At 38.5% G+C, this 18,248-nt stretch overlaps 1 protein-coding gene across 1 annotated transcript in view; it reads right to left on the bottom strand.

Annotated features, from left to right (window-relative positions):
- CLCA1 (chloride channel accessory 1) overlaps positions 1–18,248 on the bottom strand; it is a 29,830-nt gene extending 11,582 nt beyond the window's left edge. The window contains exons 1-7 of the mRNA XM_017499860.2: positions 17,954–18,248; positions 13,537–13,677; positions 13,217–13,364; positions 11,894–11,999; positions 7,376–7,553; positions 3,781–3,999; positions 2,601–2,828 (exon numbers count right to left, since the gene is read on the bottom strand). Coding sequence (XP_017355349.1) covers positions 2,601–2,828; positions 3,781–3,999; positions 7,376–7,553; positions 11,894–11,999; positions 13,217–13,364; positions 13,537–13,677; positions 17,954–18,115 — 1,182 coding nt within the window. The 5' untranslated portion in view covers positions 18,116–18,248. The remainder of the gene's footprint in view (positions 1–2,600; positions 2,829–3,780; positions 4,000–7,375; positions 7,554–11,893; positions 12,000–13,216; positions 13,365–13,536; positions 13,678–17,953) is intronic.

Genomic DNA, 18,248 nt, shown 5'->3' with positions numbered 1-18,248 from the left:
GACCCAGAAACAGGGGAAACAAGCAATCAAGACTAAGCATCTCTCTGGCCTAGAATCTCAGAAAAGAAGGCATCCTCCGAAGGCCTAGTCAGAAAAGAAGGCATCCTCTGAAGGTTGAAGGGAAAGCTGAGGACAGAGGAGTCTTCTGCCCCACTCTGTGTTTTAGCTATTAGAGGAGGCTGCCTTGACTCCCTCTAAGAGAACAGAGCTGTGACTGTTGCTGTTGCTGTGTCAAGGAGCCCAGAGCACAGAAGCCTGTCAGCTGTGGCCATGGCCTTGGCCTTATAAAGCTGCAGACCAGAGAGGCCCAATTTGGATTTTTTTTTTTTTTTTTTTTGGTCTCACTCCCCATAACTGCTGTGTGTCATGGAAAACAGGCAGATGTTCCTACATATCCTACAGTGGAGACAGAAGGCAGCTGAATTGAGTGTTGGCAGGTGAGAGAAGGCTAATCCTGCCACACAGACTGAGGAGTGTACAGTGTGGCTAGAGGCTGGATGGAAGACAGGGTGATGCTCAGGACTCTGCTCCAACAGAGAGAGCCAGAGTGGAGCTGAGTCATTGGGGGAGGACCACTGGGCCCTGAGCAAGCCAAGAGAACAAGCCAAAGTCCTATGGCCACAGCAGACACCACAGCAAGGAGTTCAGGGCAGACCTGACCAAGGCCTGCAGCAGGGACCAGCAGGGGTCATGAGGACAGTGCAAGATCCAAGGTCCTTTGCCTCATCACCCTGAAGCCACAAGAGCTTCTCCTGCCCCATACCCAGACTCCACTCCAGGGGGTATCCTAAATTCCACTGGTATACCTCACACTCTCTCTCACTCATCTGAATGGAAAATGTAGAATGAGAAGTCCTCTCTTCACCACTGTGCCATCTGACATTAGTCATCTCCACTAGGGTCTTGCACAGCAAGAGTTTGGTACAGCACATTGGGGATTTCATTGTCAATTTTCCTTCCTTATTTGCTCCTCTAGTCAAAGCTTGGGTGGGTGACAGAGTAATAAAACGTAGATGCATGCAGGCCTCTGGAGAAGGGTTTTATAGCTGACTATGTATGCAATAGAAACCACTTTTAGGGAATTGATCTTCAAGGTGGACTAAAACGGTCAGAGTGATAGAAAGCACTTGAGGAAATGGTCAAGCCCATTGTCCACATCAAGAGGTATGAGCTGGAAAAAATATATTCCTGCTACTACATGGGAAACTGGAACAGCGCTATTGGGTGTGATGTGCCCAACGAGCAGGCTTCAGGCAAACCTGCCTAAGACACTGTGAGGTTTGGAGACCTTATGCCTGCCAGCCTTTTTCAATCTACTATGTTGTTTCATGTGGCTAAATAGCCTCCAAGTAAATATGGAATATTGCATTTTATATTTGCAGCAACTAAACATCAGGTGTTATTAGTGCATCAAATAATGAATTCAATTTTATTTACTAGGAACCTCCGGCATAAATGATATTGTGCTAACAGTCTGGGAGATAAGAAGATAAGTCCTATTCCTAAAGTAGTTCTGCTCAATTGAAATGGATAATTAGAATGTAAGACAGGCTAGTTAGATATTATAAGAGATAATTTTTTTTAAGAGTCATAGGCTTCAGAAAGCAATTCTATCTGGTAGAAAGAATCAGGAAAGATGTTAAGAAGTAGGTGGTGTCTGAAATTGGTCTTTGAAGAATGAGTATGATTAAAAGTTCAAAGAAGGGAGGAGAAAGTGCTCTTAGTGAGGAACTAGTGTGGCAAAGATGTGGAAGCTCTCTGAAGGACAAGTTGTCCAGTTTGCTTAAACACAGGCTGTCAGGAAGAGCATCCCTTGTGCTTAAGTCTGGAAAGGTAGATAAAGACTACATCATGATAGATCTTACATATTAGATAGAGAAATTTTTACTTAATTATGCTGAAAATGGACAGACAGGATATCTAAATAGAGGGATGATGTGATTGGATGGTCAGATGAGATTTTTAGGCATGACACCAATACAGTCATAGTTACAGTTCCTAAAGCCTCCTGCTTCAATAAATAAACCTTTTGCTTTCCCAAAAGGAGGTCCAATATGCCTGGAAGTTTGGAGTGTTCAGTTGCCTCAAAGCTTAACCATACTCGTAGGTCTTTTTATTCCCATAGAAGATACTCTTTTACATGATTGTGTACCTTTACTTCATAGCACTCATTACAGTTAGTAAATATACACTTATTTGTGTTATTTTTTGGTTAATATATCTCCTCTAATAAGACGAGAAGTTCCATGACAGAACTTCTCATCTTCCATGACAGAAGGGTAGTGTCTGTTTGCCCCTCATGGTATTCTTAGGGCCTAGAACATTGCCTGGAATGTAGAAGGCACACCATGACTATTTTGAATGCAGGTACATATGCAGAAAAGCACGAAGGCACAGATGCAAAAGAGCGCAAAAGGGTAAATGAATTGGTTACTAATATCTTTGGAGGTCTGTGTCTTTGCATCATTTGAATCATTGTTCTGTCCTTGGCTATCTCATCTAGTTGGACCCTACGCATGTATGGAAAGAATGGAAATAGAAATTTGTTAGGCAACATAAATTGCAAACATTTCAAACTACAATAGAAAAACACGTCTCACAGTAAATGCCGATCGAAGCCCGGTGCAAATGGATGTCCCTCCTGCAGCTGCTGTAGGTAATCTTTTGGTGAGTGTGTCCCTGTCACTGCCACTGTTTATCTGCACGAGTTCACTTTGTACATAGGCAGCACTGTCAAATGTCACCATCCCAACCCAGGACCCCAGCTCAACCGTCTGCAACAGGAAAAGCTGGCCTGCTTGATTTAGTCGATTGAGGCGGTCACCTGTCTAAATGGAGAAGCAAAAGAAAAACAGTTGGGTTAGGCTTACATGGAAAGACTAATAACAGAAAAGGCCATAGGGAATTTGGGAGTGGCTGCCTTAATGTAGAGCAAGTGACTATAAGCTTACTTGAGGCATATCCTATGGGGGAAAATTTCTCATTTATATTTAGCAGCATCTTTGGGTAGAATTTTAGGGCCAGTGTATAAATAGTAAAAGATAACAACAGATTACACAATCATTAAATTCCAATATATTAGTAATAATTCTAGATACGTTCTAGATCAGGTGATATGGTTTGTCTCTGTGTCTTCAACCAAATCTCACCTCAAATTGTAATTCCCATAATCCCCACATATCAAGGGAAGGAACTGGTGGGAGGCGATTGGAACATGGGGGCAGTTTCTCCCATAATGTTCTCTTTATAGTGAGTGAGTTTTCACAAGATTTGATGGTTTTATAAAGGGCTCTTCTCCCTTTGTGCATGCTCCCTCTCTCTCTCTCCTGCTGCCATGTAAGACATGCCTGCTTCCCCTCCCACCATGACTGTAAATTTCCTGAGGCCTCCCCAGCCATGCAGAACTGTGAGTCAATTAAACTCCTTTCTTTATTAATTACTCAGTCTTGAGTATTTCTTTATAGAAGTGTGAGAGTAGACTAATACAAAAGGCTATGGACCTATAGACTTATATATTGTCAGTGAACCATAAAAAATGTTATGCTTATATAATTCATCAGATCTTTGCTCATAAATTGAAAATTAATTCAATTTGGCAAATGAGATAGTTGACGCTGAATCTTTGCTGAACAAAGTGGAAATGGGCATTTCTGAAAACAATGTTATAGTTACAACTGTTCTGGCCCTCAGATTGTGTTTATTCCCATCAGTTCTGAGTCAGGGTTCAGAACATGCATATCGGTGACCAGCATCCAGAAGACTGAGACTCATTGAACATACCACCATGCTTCCAGATTTATCAAGGACTAAACACACAATTCTTTGTCCAATCTGCAGCAATGAGAAGGTGGGCTTCGGTGGCTGTGTTGTCATAGGAGTGGTTTTCTTAAAATCCTCAGAATCGCGGATCACTTCCCATGTGCTTCGGAGATTGCATTTTTGATTTTGCATGTTTGGAGCTTCTTTATTGTGGTTTTGTTCTGTACAGAATTCAACTATCTGAAATTGTCAATGAAATGATATAGATAATGGTAAACTACTTGGCAGACTCTTTAATAATTTAAAAGAAATATTTTATTTTATTTTGAGACAAGGTCTCACTCAGTCACCCAGGCTGGAGTGCAGTGATACAATCTTAGCTCACTGCAGCTTCTGCCTCCTGGGCTCAAGTTAACCTCCCACCTCAGCCTCTCGAGTAGTTGGGACTACTACAGGTTCATGCCACCATGCCTGTCTTCTTTTTGTATTTTTAGTAGAGATGGGGTTTCACCATGTTCCTAGTCTGATCTCAAACTCCTGAGCTCAAGCAATCTGTCCACCTCAGCCTCCCACAGTGCTGGGATTACAGGCATAAGCCACTGTGACTAGCCTGATAGAAATATTTTAAATCTACATTTAAAATATTTTAATCCTCTGCCCTTCTCCCGTCTGCTCTGCTAATGCATAACCTTGGCTCAGTTGCACAATCACTGTAGAGCAGTGCTGGGGAAAATCATAGTCATAATACAGAGATCCTACCTGAAACCAGAGCTTCAATCTCATTGGACCCTTAGTGCTCCTCAGCAATCCATTTATCTCCTCTTTTTGGTTTCCTTCCTACTCCTCAAATTTACCATTTCAAGCCGTCATTACTCTCTCCATGGCACCCTCTCCAGCATTCCTCTCTTGGAACCATCTTGTTTCTCCATCCTTATACCACCAAACTCCACTTCCTTACTTCCCAGTCATTTACCAACACACTATATTCCAACCTTCAACTCCTAATAATCCTGCTCTCTCCAAAATCCACTTGGATGTTTCACATGCTCCTCAAACTCCACATGTTCATGTTGACGTTATCACCTTCCTCCCATCTGCTCCTCCTCCTCATGTATTTCCTAACTTGATGTCACAGCTATGCACCCTATCATCAAAATTAGGAAACTGGAAGTTTTCCCACCTTTCCCCCACTAAAAAATAACCAAGACGAATATATTTCACTACCTCTCCATTTTGTCATCTTTCCTACATCTCCAGTGAAATATCCATCATCCAAGCCATCACAGTCCCTCCCTCAGATGACTGCAGTTTTCCATCTTGCTTCCTCTGTTTGGTCTACCTCACAGCTGCCTGAGAATCTTCCCTCTTACTCCTCTGCTTAACATCCTTTGGTGGCTAATGATTGTTTATATGTTACAATCCTCTCCTTCATATACCAAATGGCAAACTCCATGACTTGGAGTTTTGTTTCATTCTCCATTCTCATGCTGGCTGTGTATTTTATGTCTCTAATTTACCCTACTATAGCCTATCAGTTCCCAAACTTCCAGATTTTGGCATCTCTAAGGCTTTGCTTAGAGATGATACCCACTTGGTCAAGAAGTTCCTGCTCCTCCTCTGTCTTCTACATTGTAAACTCTACCTTCATGTTCGGCCAAAAAGTCACTCTTGAAATATTTCCTCATTTTCTTCTCTTCTACCTGAGAATTTCCATTCCACTATTTAGAGTCTCACAGTATCCTGCAGAAATTTCAGTAAAGCCCCTTTAACATTGCAATGCACTTATTGGGCTGTAACTCCATCTGAAATGCTTTGGCTCTGTGTCCTCAGCCAAATCTCATCTCAAGTTGTAATCCTCACAAGTCAAGGGAGGGACCTGGTGGGAGGTGATTGGATCATGGAGATGGTTTCCCCCATGCTGTTCTTGTGATGCTAAGTGAGTTCCCACAGGATCTGATGACTTTACAAAGTCATCACTGCCACTTACAAGTGGCAGTTTCCCCTACATTCTCTCTCTCCTGCCACCTTGTAAGGTGTTCCTTGCTTCCCCTTTTCCTTCCACCATGATTGTAAGTTTCCTGAGGCCTCCCTAACCACGTGGAACTGTGAGTCAATGAAACCTCCTTTATTTATAAATTACCCAGTCTTAGGTATAGTTCATAGCAATGTGAAAATGCACTAATACACCATCTATTATAGAAATCTGCTTGTTACATTTGGCTTCCTCAAAATTTGGCTCTAGTGTCTGACACACAACAAAAACTCAACATAATTTTGTTGTTTTTTTAATAACATTAACCTCTCTGCACCTGAATTATTAAATCTACAAAACAGTGGTAGTTATCATTCAGGGAATAAATGAGAATATATGGACTAGAGTCAACCCTAACACAGCCAATAAATGATGGTTCCTTTCCCTTTCTTAGTCATATAGCACTTGCTAGTATTTATATCCCTAGCATGTGGGGGATTTTTTTTTTAAGGCATAGTATACAAAAGAGAAGTAATGTAGTTCTTCCTCTCAGTTACTTTACAATGTTATGATTCAATTACAAATACTAATATCTGGGATTCTATTAATTTAAAAAGTAATTATTTGTTGTACAACATTTTTCTCTTTATGTGCATTTTTCAGGTCATCTGTTTTCATAATGTTTTTATGTTATGAATAAGGATACTTTTTAGGAAGAAGAGTTGAAAAACTTTTGTGTTAGCCCCAGGAAGAGGCTACCACACCTGACTAGGCATCAGATTTAACTCTGTGGCTAATTTAAAATACATAATGTGAGCCTCCTCCTCGAAGTTTATGAATAGGTCTGGTAATGGACTGCAATGCCAAATTGAAGAACAATGGGCCTGGTGAGCTATGGTGCATCAGATTTTAAAAACTTAGTCTGCATTACTATTGGCAGACTCTTACAAGTTATTTCACCCTCCATTCCAAAAGGAAAATGTAATTTTATATGAGAGACTGGAAGAGAGACTTCCCACTGAAGTCAGTTAACTGATGCCTTCAATCTCATTTTGTGCAAAATTTCTGATTTATATAATTAGCAGTAATATAAATGACTGGCAAAGTTCATTTTATGGCCAGTTGGTCATTAAAAAATTACAAATTTTAAAACTATTTAAAGCTGTTAAAACTATGTATAAACTCCCTAACATAACCAATACTCTGAAAAAGACAGAAAACTTCAGTTAGCCACCAAAAGCAAACATGCAGGCTGAAAAGAGCTCTCTGAAAGTTAAATCAAGAGCCTGTTGATCATGTCTTTATTAACTAATAAAAGGAACTGCCTAATCCCCCTGAGTAAAGTCCTTATTTAAGTAAGAATGTCTGTGCTTGTATGCCTTTGTGAGTATTTAAAGTAATCCTAAGCACTTGAACTAAAAAACGAGTGACAGGGAGATGATGGAGAAGAAAGCGTGGATACTAGGAGGGTGAGGCGAAGGAAGATAGGACTTTATCCTTGACTTGTACTCCCAACTTGTCCCAGAGAGAATTCACTGCTCACTGATGATTTCTCTAAAATTCAATTCTCCCTTAGAGCACCTGGAGTAAAAGCCTCACTAAATTCATAATAATCTAGGGGGAAAAAAAGAACAAGATACTTACAGAATCAATGTATTGGGCAAACATTATAGAAGCCTTCTCGGTCTGGTGGGTTTGGGGTATAAACTCACATCCTTTTTCGTAGAGTCCTGTTACTTTATTGAACGTGCATTTTTTGGTGTAACAGCTGCCTCCCTGACACTTATTTACTACATTTGTACCAGCAATACCTGCTGAACATCTGAAAATACAGGAAGGTTAGATGTTTAGGTGATGTCATCATTTCAAAGGGTCAGAGTCTATGCTCAGTTTCTGACAGATTGCCTTAATGTGATTTTCCTCTCATGATCCAAGAAACAAGGACATCCCCTGTCATAGCAAAATTATTAAATTGTCATCAGAGTCATTTCTGTTTTCCAGAAAATAGGGGATTACAAAAACAGTATCAGAATATATTTCTATGCAGCAGAAAAGCCAACTCTGGTTTAGGGCTGCTATTAGCATTAAAACAGAGAACTAAGTCCTCAGGCACCTCTGAATCTATTCCCCTCATCCCTACAAAGTGAAGAGCCCTCTTTTATTTACAAGAAAAGATTTGCTGACATTTCTTGTTTGTTTGTTTCTTTCCTAGTTTATTTCATATGGTTTTTGTAGAGTTCTGGCGTGTTCATAGTTATTTTAAATGTTTCCATATATTAGATATTTATGAGTTTTGTTGCTCTTATAGCTGGAATGCTTTCCTCCTACATCTTATTGTTTAATTGTATTTTTTAAGTATATAACAATGCATGAACACCATAGCAAATTTGGAAAATGGCAAAAAGCATAAAGAAAAGAAAAAAACATGTCTCACCATCAGAAATGAGCTACTGTTACCATGTTGAAGGATTTTTTACTTTCTACATATTAATATAACATTGCACATATAGCTTTGTTTCCTGCTTTTTAAAAAAACTTAGCATATAATTTTTTGATATATTATTTAATATTTTTCAAAATGTGGTTGGGTGTGGTGACTCACACCTGTAATCCCAGCACTTTGGGAAGCTGAGGTGAGTGGATTGATTGAGGCCAGGAGTTTGAGACCAGCCTGGGCAACATGGCGAAACCTAATTCTACCAGAAATACAATAAAAAAGAGCTGGGCGTGGTGGCACACACCTGTAATCCCAGCTACTCGGGAAGCTAAGGCACAAGAATCTCTTGAAACTGGCTTGAAAAGGTAGAGGTTGCAGGGAGCTGAGATTGCACCACTGCACTCTAGACTGAGAGACACAGTGAGGCTGTCTCAAAAAAAAATTCAAAATGTTAATAATTTTTTATCTTTTAATACTATCACATGTATTCAGACTAACATGTTTAGTTTAGTTTTCCTTACGAATTTGTAAGTACTATAAATAAAACATCAATGGATAAATAAAACTTCATATCCAATTTTGACTGTATTTCCAAGTTTGCCATGTGATTGATTCCCTGAGTAATTATTGGGTCCAAAAGTTTGAACATTTTAAAGCCTGTTGATACAGCTGTTGTATCATTTCCTTACAATGCATTTTTAAACATGAAATCACAGGACCAAGAAATTTTTAAAATTTGATATGTGTCACCCAAATTGCTTTCCAGAAAAGATGCATGAACTTATGCCTCTAACAACCATCTGTGAGAGCTTTCATCCCACTGACAGTAACTTACTAGGTAATAAATGAATCTCATCCTTGTCAAATTTACATCTCTCATTACTAGTAAGTATGAATATTTTTATTATTGGACATTTTAATTTCTTTTCTTTACTTTTTGTTTTTTTGAGACAGGGTCTCACTCTTGTTGCCCAGGCTGGAATGCAGTGGTGTGATCATAGCTTACTGCAGCTTGAACCTTATCCCCAGGCTTGGGTGTTCCTTCCACCTCTGCCTCTCAAGTAGTTGAGACCACAGGCACATGCCACGATGCCAGGCCAATTTTTTAAATTTTTTTGTAGAGAAAGGGTTTTACCATATTGCCCAGGCTGGTCTCAAACTCCTAGGGATTTTAATTTCCTCTTTTGTAAATTATTTATTTTTCTCCTTTGTCTATTTTTCTATTAGGATGTTACTGTTTTACTGATTTTTTAAAAGCTCTTTATGTGTTACAATACTAAGCTTCTACAAGTTTTTTATTTTTGGAAATATCTTTTTCTGTTTTTTCCTTTTTATTTAGTTTATGTTTGGTTTCTGTGTAACAAAATTTTTAATTTATATGTAGTCACAATTATTATTCTTAGTTATATTTTCCAAAGATTGAATGCATTGAAAGAGCTTTGCCGTCTAGGGACTTGACGCTTATTAACATTCTTCTATTTTTCATTATAATTTTGCTTTTTATCTTTAATGAGTTCTGAGTTCATCCAATTGGAAAAGAGTATGTTAATTTTTTCCCACATAGTTAAAAATTGTCTATCTCAAGAAATCCTGCCTTTTTTCATAGATTTGTAATTCTACCTATAGTAACTAAATTATCATATATGTAAATGTCTGTCCACATTGTTTTAATTAATTTAGTTTTATAGCATATTTAAAATTTGAAAAGTAAGAATTCCCTTTATTACTTTTTTCCCCAAAGTGATCTTAGCTACTATCTACTAAACGAACTCTTGGATTTTTTTAATGAGATAAAAATTGATGTACTTCTGACTAGATTTTCATAAAACCTACATATGAATTTTATTTGAGTTTATATCTTCCATGAGTTGAATGTGTCTCAATTTGTCTTGGTTTTCTTTTAATCCCTTGAGAAGGATTTTATAGTTTTCTTTAAATACATCTTCTACATTTCTTAGAGTTGTTTCTACTTTTGTTATACCTTCCATTGCTGTCTTGAATGGAGTAGTTTCCTATTATATTTTTGAACTGGTTATTGCTAATATATGGAAAAGTAATTTGAATAATTATTTTGTATCTGGTGACCTTATTGGCTTCCCTTGTCAATTTTAATTTCCATTTATTTCCTTGTGTTTTCTAAGTGGATCACATCATCTGCATAACAGTGATTTTCTCGCTTCCTTTCTAGTAGCCCATCTTTTTACCTCCCCAGTTTTATTACGTTAGCCACAACTTCCTAAGCAAGGTTCAATAATTGTGATAATAGTGGCCGTTCTTGATCCTGGCAATGTCTCTAGTGTTTCCCTATTAAATATGATGTAGATTGTTGGCTTCCAACAGATGTTTTGTATCACATGAATGAAGTAACCTTCTGTGCTAGGCAGTACTGACATTTGTGTGACTGCTTCTAAGCCTTACAAATAATTTAAAATTTTGAAGATAAAGAGTAATACATATTATTAATATATTAAAATTAAAAGTTTTAAAGAGTAGGTGGTAATCATGTCTTATCTGTGGAAAGGAAAAACATGCTCTATATGTACACATTTCTAGAAGATCTCTAGAAAGAAATACCACCAATCAGCCTTTCTGCCAAGGCAATAGACAGTGTCTAACTGTCTGGAAGCTTAGGAAAGAGAACTAGGAAAGATAGATGTTAGGTTTGGAATGGTGTCCATTGGGTTCGAAAAGTCAAAGCAATGTATAATTGCATCAGAGAAGCCCCCAGAGGCTGTGGTCTGTGTAGTGCAGAGTGTACAGGCTGAAGGCATCCGTAGGCTATGCATGGCTCTAGGAGGCAGCAGTGCACTTAGTCTCTCTCTCTTTTTTTTGAGATGGAGTCTCACTCTGTCACCCAGGCTAGAGTACACTGTCACAATCTCAGCTCACTGCAACCTTTATCTCCTGGGTTCAAGTAATTCTTCTGCCTCAGCCTCCTCCCAAGTAGCTGGGATTATAGGTGGGTGCTACCACACCTAGCTAATATTTTGTATTTTTAGTAGAGACAGGGTTTTGCCATGTTGGTCAGGCTGGTCTCGAACTCCTGATCCCAGGTGATTCTGCCTCGGCCTTCCAAACTGCTGGGATTATAGGTGTGAGCCCTTTGGCAGGCTAAGGTGGGAGGATCTCTTGAGCCCAGGAGTTCAACAACCAGCCTGGGCAACATGGTGAGACTCCATTTCTACAGAAAATATAAAAATTAGTCTGATGTCATAATGTGTTCCTGTAGTCCCAGCTACTCGGGAGGCTGAGGTGGGAAGATCGCTCTAGACCAGGAGGTTGAGGCTGGAGTGAGCTGTGATTGCATCACTGCACTCCAGCCTAGGTGACAGAGTAAGGTCCTGTCTCAAAAAAAAAAAAACAAAAAACAAATTATTCTTCCCTCAAGGAACTGAAGAGCCTCATTAGCTCTGTCAATGTCACTGATGCTGGTATGGGATGATGGAGACACTGAACGTAGCACCTGTAGATTTATTATAGTTGGTACATTTTTTTTTAAAAAGGAGGCAAATGATTTCTAGCTGCAGAGTGAAGAATTCAATTAACTGAAGCACTCGTAAAGTAAACAAAATGGTAGTTTTGTGGAAATCTGAAAAAGAAGGCACTAAGAATGAATTTGAATTAGAAAATACAACAGGACACACATTTTTTAAAGTAATCAATTCCAGAAAAAAAAGTTTGCAATTTAAAATAGTATGGAAAAAGTTAAACCAAAGTATCTGTACCTTACTGCTTGGATTTTTCCATTGGATAAATAGAATTTCTCGTCATTATTGTACTCATCAAATACTCCCCATCGTAGATGAGCCCACTCATGGACAAATGCCCTACCTGTGATAAAATATTTTAAAAACCTGATTACAATAAGAATGGCAAAATTACCTTCTCATTACTGGAAGAAAGCAATTTTTTTGGAATGTTTATGCTTTGCTCTGTTGATTTTTTAGACTTGATTTCTTTAGATCTAATATCACAACTGTACATTTCCCTAAAATATAAATACTTATTTCGACTCATCAAATGTTAATCAGGCACCTAGTAAGTGCCAAGCAGTTATTCAGACACAGAGAAACAGCTGCCCTATCCTCATATAGCTCCTGGTGTAGTGGAGGATATTTGTGATTAGAAACAAAAATGCCTGGTGGTGCAGGTATGATGACAGAGATCAGCACACGTGGCTATGGGAGCCCAGGAATTCCTATAGCAGCCTGGGCAGCATCCTCAATAAATTCTCCTCCCTTATGGCTCATATCCCATCAAACCTCAAGGTCTGCCTACACCACCTTTGTCTTTTTGATCCATTCTCACCTTTCCAGGCACATTGCCACTTACTCCTGAATTGCTGCAATAGTCACCAGATTGGACTCCATGTCTCCATTCTTCAGGGTAAGTCCAGCTTCTCAGCATGCTGTACAAGGTCCCTGATGCCTCAGGCCCGCTCTTCTCTGCAGCCTTTTTTCTTGCTGTTCTCTACTTACTTCCCAACTCTATAATTATGATGAATTTCTGAACTCCTTCTTTTTCTAGGTCACATCATGCTCTTGTTCAACTCAGGTCTTTCTTACATATGTTTCTTTAGCTTGGAATATTTTCTTTCTATCTTTGTCTGGGCAACTTGTATTCTTTTAAAATCAAGCTTCTGTGTGCCTAGAAGCCGGCACTTCTGCCAGCACTGCATATATACGCCATCTTCTGGCTATTATATGTATTGCAGGCAGAAGATTTAATTCAGTTGTCTCCTTACAGATCCATAGAAGCTTAACAATACAAATTAAATTCCTTTTCAGTTGTAGTATAATGTATAATAATAATTTATGAAAATTCAAAATATCATATTTATACATGTATCTAAAATAATTCATAGCTGAGAAACGCTAGAAGTTCTAAGTGAAATGCATATTCTATTTTAAGTGAAAAATGCTATGATGTTTATATCTAATAGTTTATTTGGCTTATATGTGCTTACTCACAAAAATAATGCTAGTGTTGATACACTTTGAATGTAAAATAGTGATATTGTACGAGAAGTAAGGTAGAACATTTCATACCTTGTGGTCCATGTTCTCGTAACTTTTTTCCGGATACGAAATTAGGAGTGAGGTGGATCCTTTCACCCTTCTCCCCACACTTTCCCATCTGCTCAGTATAAGGTTTATCACTCTGTGGAGGAGTAGGCTCAGCAACCAGAACATCAGCCTGAAATTTAACAAAAAGTTTTTATCATCACAAAGTTTCAGCGAATGAAGTAACCTTATTCACACTGGAGTAAGTTTTAAATATTCACATTTGATTCTAGAGTATTTTGATTTAAAAAAAAATCTGGGTTACAGGGAAAAATGAATTTGGAAGAAGAACTTGATATTCTCACATTTTTGTAGGTCTCGAGTTTTGGTCTCACATAATCAGGTTTTGTCTTCCATGTTTCAGGAATCAAAATGACAACATTTTTGAAATAAAATCGTTTTCCTGTAGCTTCAAACAGGTACGGAGATGCCTGGGTCACCATGTCCTGGGAAGAAAAAAAAAATACATAACAATTTACTGAAAATAAATTACCAGTGATTCAAATTCACATCTGGATTTCACATTTTCAAAAATGAGTTATTTGTTAAGATGAGAAGAAACGTAAAAATACCTTTTAATAATACCAGCTAAGCTTTGTGAGCATCTACCATATACTCTGCGTCACAGCATCATCAGTAACAATGCAGACTCTAGAGGCAGACCCTAATCCTGGCTGCACCATTTTTTGTGGGACATTAGGCAATTCCTAATTCTGAGCCTCAGTTTTCCCATTTACAAAATGGAATATTATAGTGACGAGCTGATAAGGTTGTGGTAAAGAACAAAGTGAAACATATGACATGCTAGGAACAATGTTTACTTTGCACAAGCAAGTATAAAGTGTTAGCTATGAGTTTCATTTCATTTGCTCCTTACAGGATCAATAAACCTTTGAGGGTGAAACAGAATAATTCTCAAGGTTTCACAGCAAGTGGTAGTGAAGAGATAAAGTGAATGTGATTTTAAAACCTGCTGACTCTTTTAATAATTTTGGGATTATATACTACATTAAATTAAATGTATTACTAAATGTTATGGTATTATTTTATTTATTTAGTTATTCATTTTTCTTTTTTTTAACTTTGCCAAGTGCTGATGGAAGTATTTTTTTTTGTGTGCAATGTAGTACTAAGAGTTAAATACAAGAAAATGACATAATTATATATTTTCAAATTACATCTAATTTTACTTTTCTAAAATGAAAAAGCTACAGTGTTAAATTATACGTGTCTCTACAGATTCCCTGAGTTGCAACAAGAGAGTAGGGAGAGTGATAGAAGATATTGTCATAGAAAGGGGGCAGTGGGTCTGTTAGGACTGAAAACCATTTGCTTCAAAAGTGAACATAGACAGAGGAAAGAAGAGGCTGAAGATTGAGCCCAGGCCCAGCATTCAGAGGTAAGAAGAGGAGCCAGTACAGGGGCCTCAGAAGGGCAGTCAGTGCCTGTGGAGGAAATGAGAAGCCGTGGGATGAGAGCATTGGAGGGAGAAGGGCATGATCATCAGTGTAAAGCACTGCTGAGCTATTACTTAATATGAGGACTAAGAACTGATCACTGGACTTGGCAGCATGGTGAGCCCTTGTAGCAGAACAAAGACAGCAGCACCATAAGAGAGGATTTGAGAAAGTGAGAGGTGAAGCAGTGGAGACAGTGAATACAAATAACAACAGGTCAAGAAGTTTTTCTGTAAACTAAAGGGGAATGGAGAAATGGGCAGCACCTGGAAGTGTACTTCAGGACAAGACTGTTTATTTGTTTTAATGGGAACTATTATAAAATACTTCTATGCCAATGGAAAAAAACCAAAAATGCAAAAGAAAAAGGGATCATTGGAAGAGCAAAGTCCTTGTGGGAACAGACCAGAGTGACTAGACTCCATTTCCTCATGGGGGTGGTCATAGGAGCAGAAACACTTCATCAATTTATGGGGAAGCAGCACTTAGATATTAGTGCAGGGGTAAATCCTGCTGTGCCTCTTCCCAAGGGGTGAACTTGGAGAACTTATTTTACCTCTCTGAGCCTCAATTTCTCCCTTTCAAATAGTGATAATAATGGTTGCCTCTAATTTTTTTGTAAATTTTCTTAATGATTTACATTTTCCTCTTCTAAAACTCCCAGATTTTTAACACTCACTAGGAGAGTTTAATATTATGTCACTTTAAAAAATAAAATTAAAAAATGAGGCAAGATCACCAAAAACTTGAAAAGTAGGTGTAAAACTTCATATATTAGAGTATTATCTTATCATTTGACTTGTGAAATGTGAATTTTCGATGTCTCCCAGGAAGAATAAGTAGCATGAAATGCTCTTGTTTTCCACATTGTAATAGAAACAATAACAAGGGATCTTTGTTTTGGCATCTGTTCCACATTTTCAGAAAGTGACCTCATTTCCTAATACACACTTAACCCCTTAAACTCTCAGGCTGAGAGAAGGTTGGTGGTGACAGTTTATAGGATGGGCTAGAAATTCCTTCAGGACAGGGACAGTATATTGACCACTGGACTCCTAGTACTTGACATAATTTAGATGCTCTCTAAATGTTTGTTGAATGAATAAACAAATGAAAGGATAAATAAAGTAGGTTTGGTAAGTGGCAAACTGGTATAGCAGTGCCAAGACAGGCAGTGCCTGGGCTCCAGTGCATTGCAGAGACCCCCAAAATAACCCTGTCATGTACCTTCTTGTGTGTGTGTGTGTGTGTGTATGTGTGTGTGTGTGTGTGTGTGTGTGTGTGTTTGATGGGGAGAGAGAGCTTCCCTGATTCTCCCTTTCTCATCTTGTGACATGTATTACCCTTGCTAATATTAGCAAGAGTGCAGTGGATGGAAGTGGTACAGAGCCTTCAATTAGTCTTGTAGGTAGGGAAATCTGGGGACGGTCCTGCTGAAGCAAGCATTTTAAAAGCTAACACAGAGGCTTCTGTCCCCACAAGGGAACCAGGGGAGAGTCTTCTCATCGGCAAGTAGGTTGTTGGAGCAAAGGGAGGAATGGTCAGGAAAGGTGGCCAAGCTCTCGATGAGGTCCCTCAACTCTGCAGATCTGGAACATTAAATAGGAAGGAGCTGGGGACTCTGAGTATTCTATTAAATTTAATTTAACTCTAAGTGTTCTTGTTACAGAGAAGGAAATGGTGAAAGCCAACTTATCTCACCCTCAACTTTAGGATCCATACTAGAAAGCCAATTTAATAATTGTAGTGAGAAGTACATATCTCAGGAGGAAAATCTCCAAGAACAATGAAGTGGAAGCACTTTGAAGTCTCTAAGCACTACATACTGTAGATACAAATGACCGTATCACTAGAGATGAATACAGCATGTACATTCTCCTTCTGGCATATTACTGAATCCCACTGTCTAGCCAGAGACCGAAACACACTGGTTACATTTTTGCTGATGCCATTTCCAAATTTAGAAACAATCGAAAACTCACTCAACATTTTAGATTAAAGATTCAAGAGGTCCGAATCTCTCTTTTATCACAGACAGCCTGATCCTCTTTGGGTTGAGGAGGTAAGCTTTATGGCGAGTGGTGCCCTCCACTCTGTTCCTCATCCCCTACTGCTGCAATTCCCTAACTACACCTTCCTGGCAGGTAGAGACGGTTTTCTTTCCAAACATTACCTTTCTGTATTTGCCTCTGCTTAGAGCAAGGGATCTCTGGGGAAAACCCTCTGGGCCCTTGTACTATTGATTATCCACCTAGAGAGATCAAAAGGGGACTGGTAACCAATGACTATATCCACCACTTATTGAGCTCTTACTATGTACCAGGCACTATGCATTTTTAAAGTTATTTTTTAAAGTTCTGAGATACATTTAGACTAATTTATTATTGCACTGTATTCTTACATACTATTCACCCAGACAATGTTTTGCACTGTATTCTTACATACTCTTCATCCAGCTTCCCTTTATACACATGCATTTTAAACTTTGATCCTCACAAAATCCTATAAGGGGGATATTTATTATTATTATTCCCATTTTACAGACTAGTACTCTTACTAGTATGGTACTTCCTCTGGATGTGCTATAGCCAAATTCCAGGGCGGTCTTTTATAAGGTCTTTTATAAAATGCCCTCTTGTTTTTAGCTGTTTGCTGTCATACAAGACCTTCTCTAACAGTATAGATGCCTCTGCCAGGACAGGAAGTCTTCTTCTCTTCCCTTCTGCCTCATAGGAGGCAGCAACAAATCCCTGAAAGGATCCCTTGAATTGGGGCTGAGAAAATGCAAAGTGTTCTCCCATCAGAGGGTCAGGGTTGTTCTTACTTAGAGATTTGCATCTTGGGCTCCTTTTAGGATCACAGGGAAGGGGGCTCCAATCAGGAGAATAAACGGAGAGTCTGATACGAGTCAAGGGCAAAATCAGGCAAAGAATCTGTGCATCTCACAGTATCTGTCAAATGTAGCTGTCTTTGCCTTACTATAGAACTAAATAATTTTCAGTGGCATAACCCACAGCAGTACATCATTCATCAGTCGCCAACAATGTATTACTCTGAGTTATGTGCATTGCATTTATTATCTCATATGACACAAGAGTCCTAATGGTTAACTTGTTATTATTTCAGTTTTACAGATAAAGAAACTGAGACTTAGACACAAAAATAACTTGCCAGTGTCATGCAACTGGAATAGAGCACTCACGTTCTCTCTATCACAACATTATGCTTATTTTTAAAAAATCATGGACAATTACTATGAGCTTACCTTTATGTGTTGAATGAGTGTTTCATCTTCTGGCACATTGGGGTCGATTGCAATGACAATGCCTTCATAACCGTTATTGTTCAGCTGAATGAGTGAATTACTCAGGGCCCCTTCTAGAAGGTGAAGAATCAAGATGAACACAGAACTCTTAAATGGCCCCATTGCTGTTCATGTCCCTGTGATTTCGCTCTTTGGAAAAGGCTAGTTATGAATATGTGTTTCTTTGCCATTATATATATATATATATATATGAAAATGTAGACACACGTTTCCAACTTATCAGAAGTGGTTTCTC

This window comes from Cebus imitator, unplaced genomic scaffold, assembly GCF_001604975.1.
Source record: "Cebus imitator isolate Cc_AM_T3 unplaced genomic scaffold, Cebus_imitator-1.0 Scaffold261, whole genome shotgun sequence".
Lineage (NCBI taxonomy): Eukaryota > Metazoa > Chordata > Mammalia > Primates > Cebidae > Cebus > Cebus imitator.
This window is presented reverse-complemented; position numbering and strand designations above follow the sequence as displayed.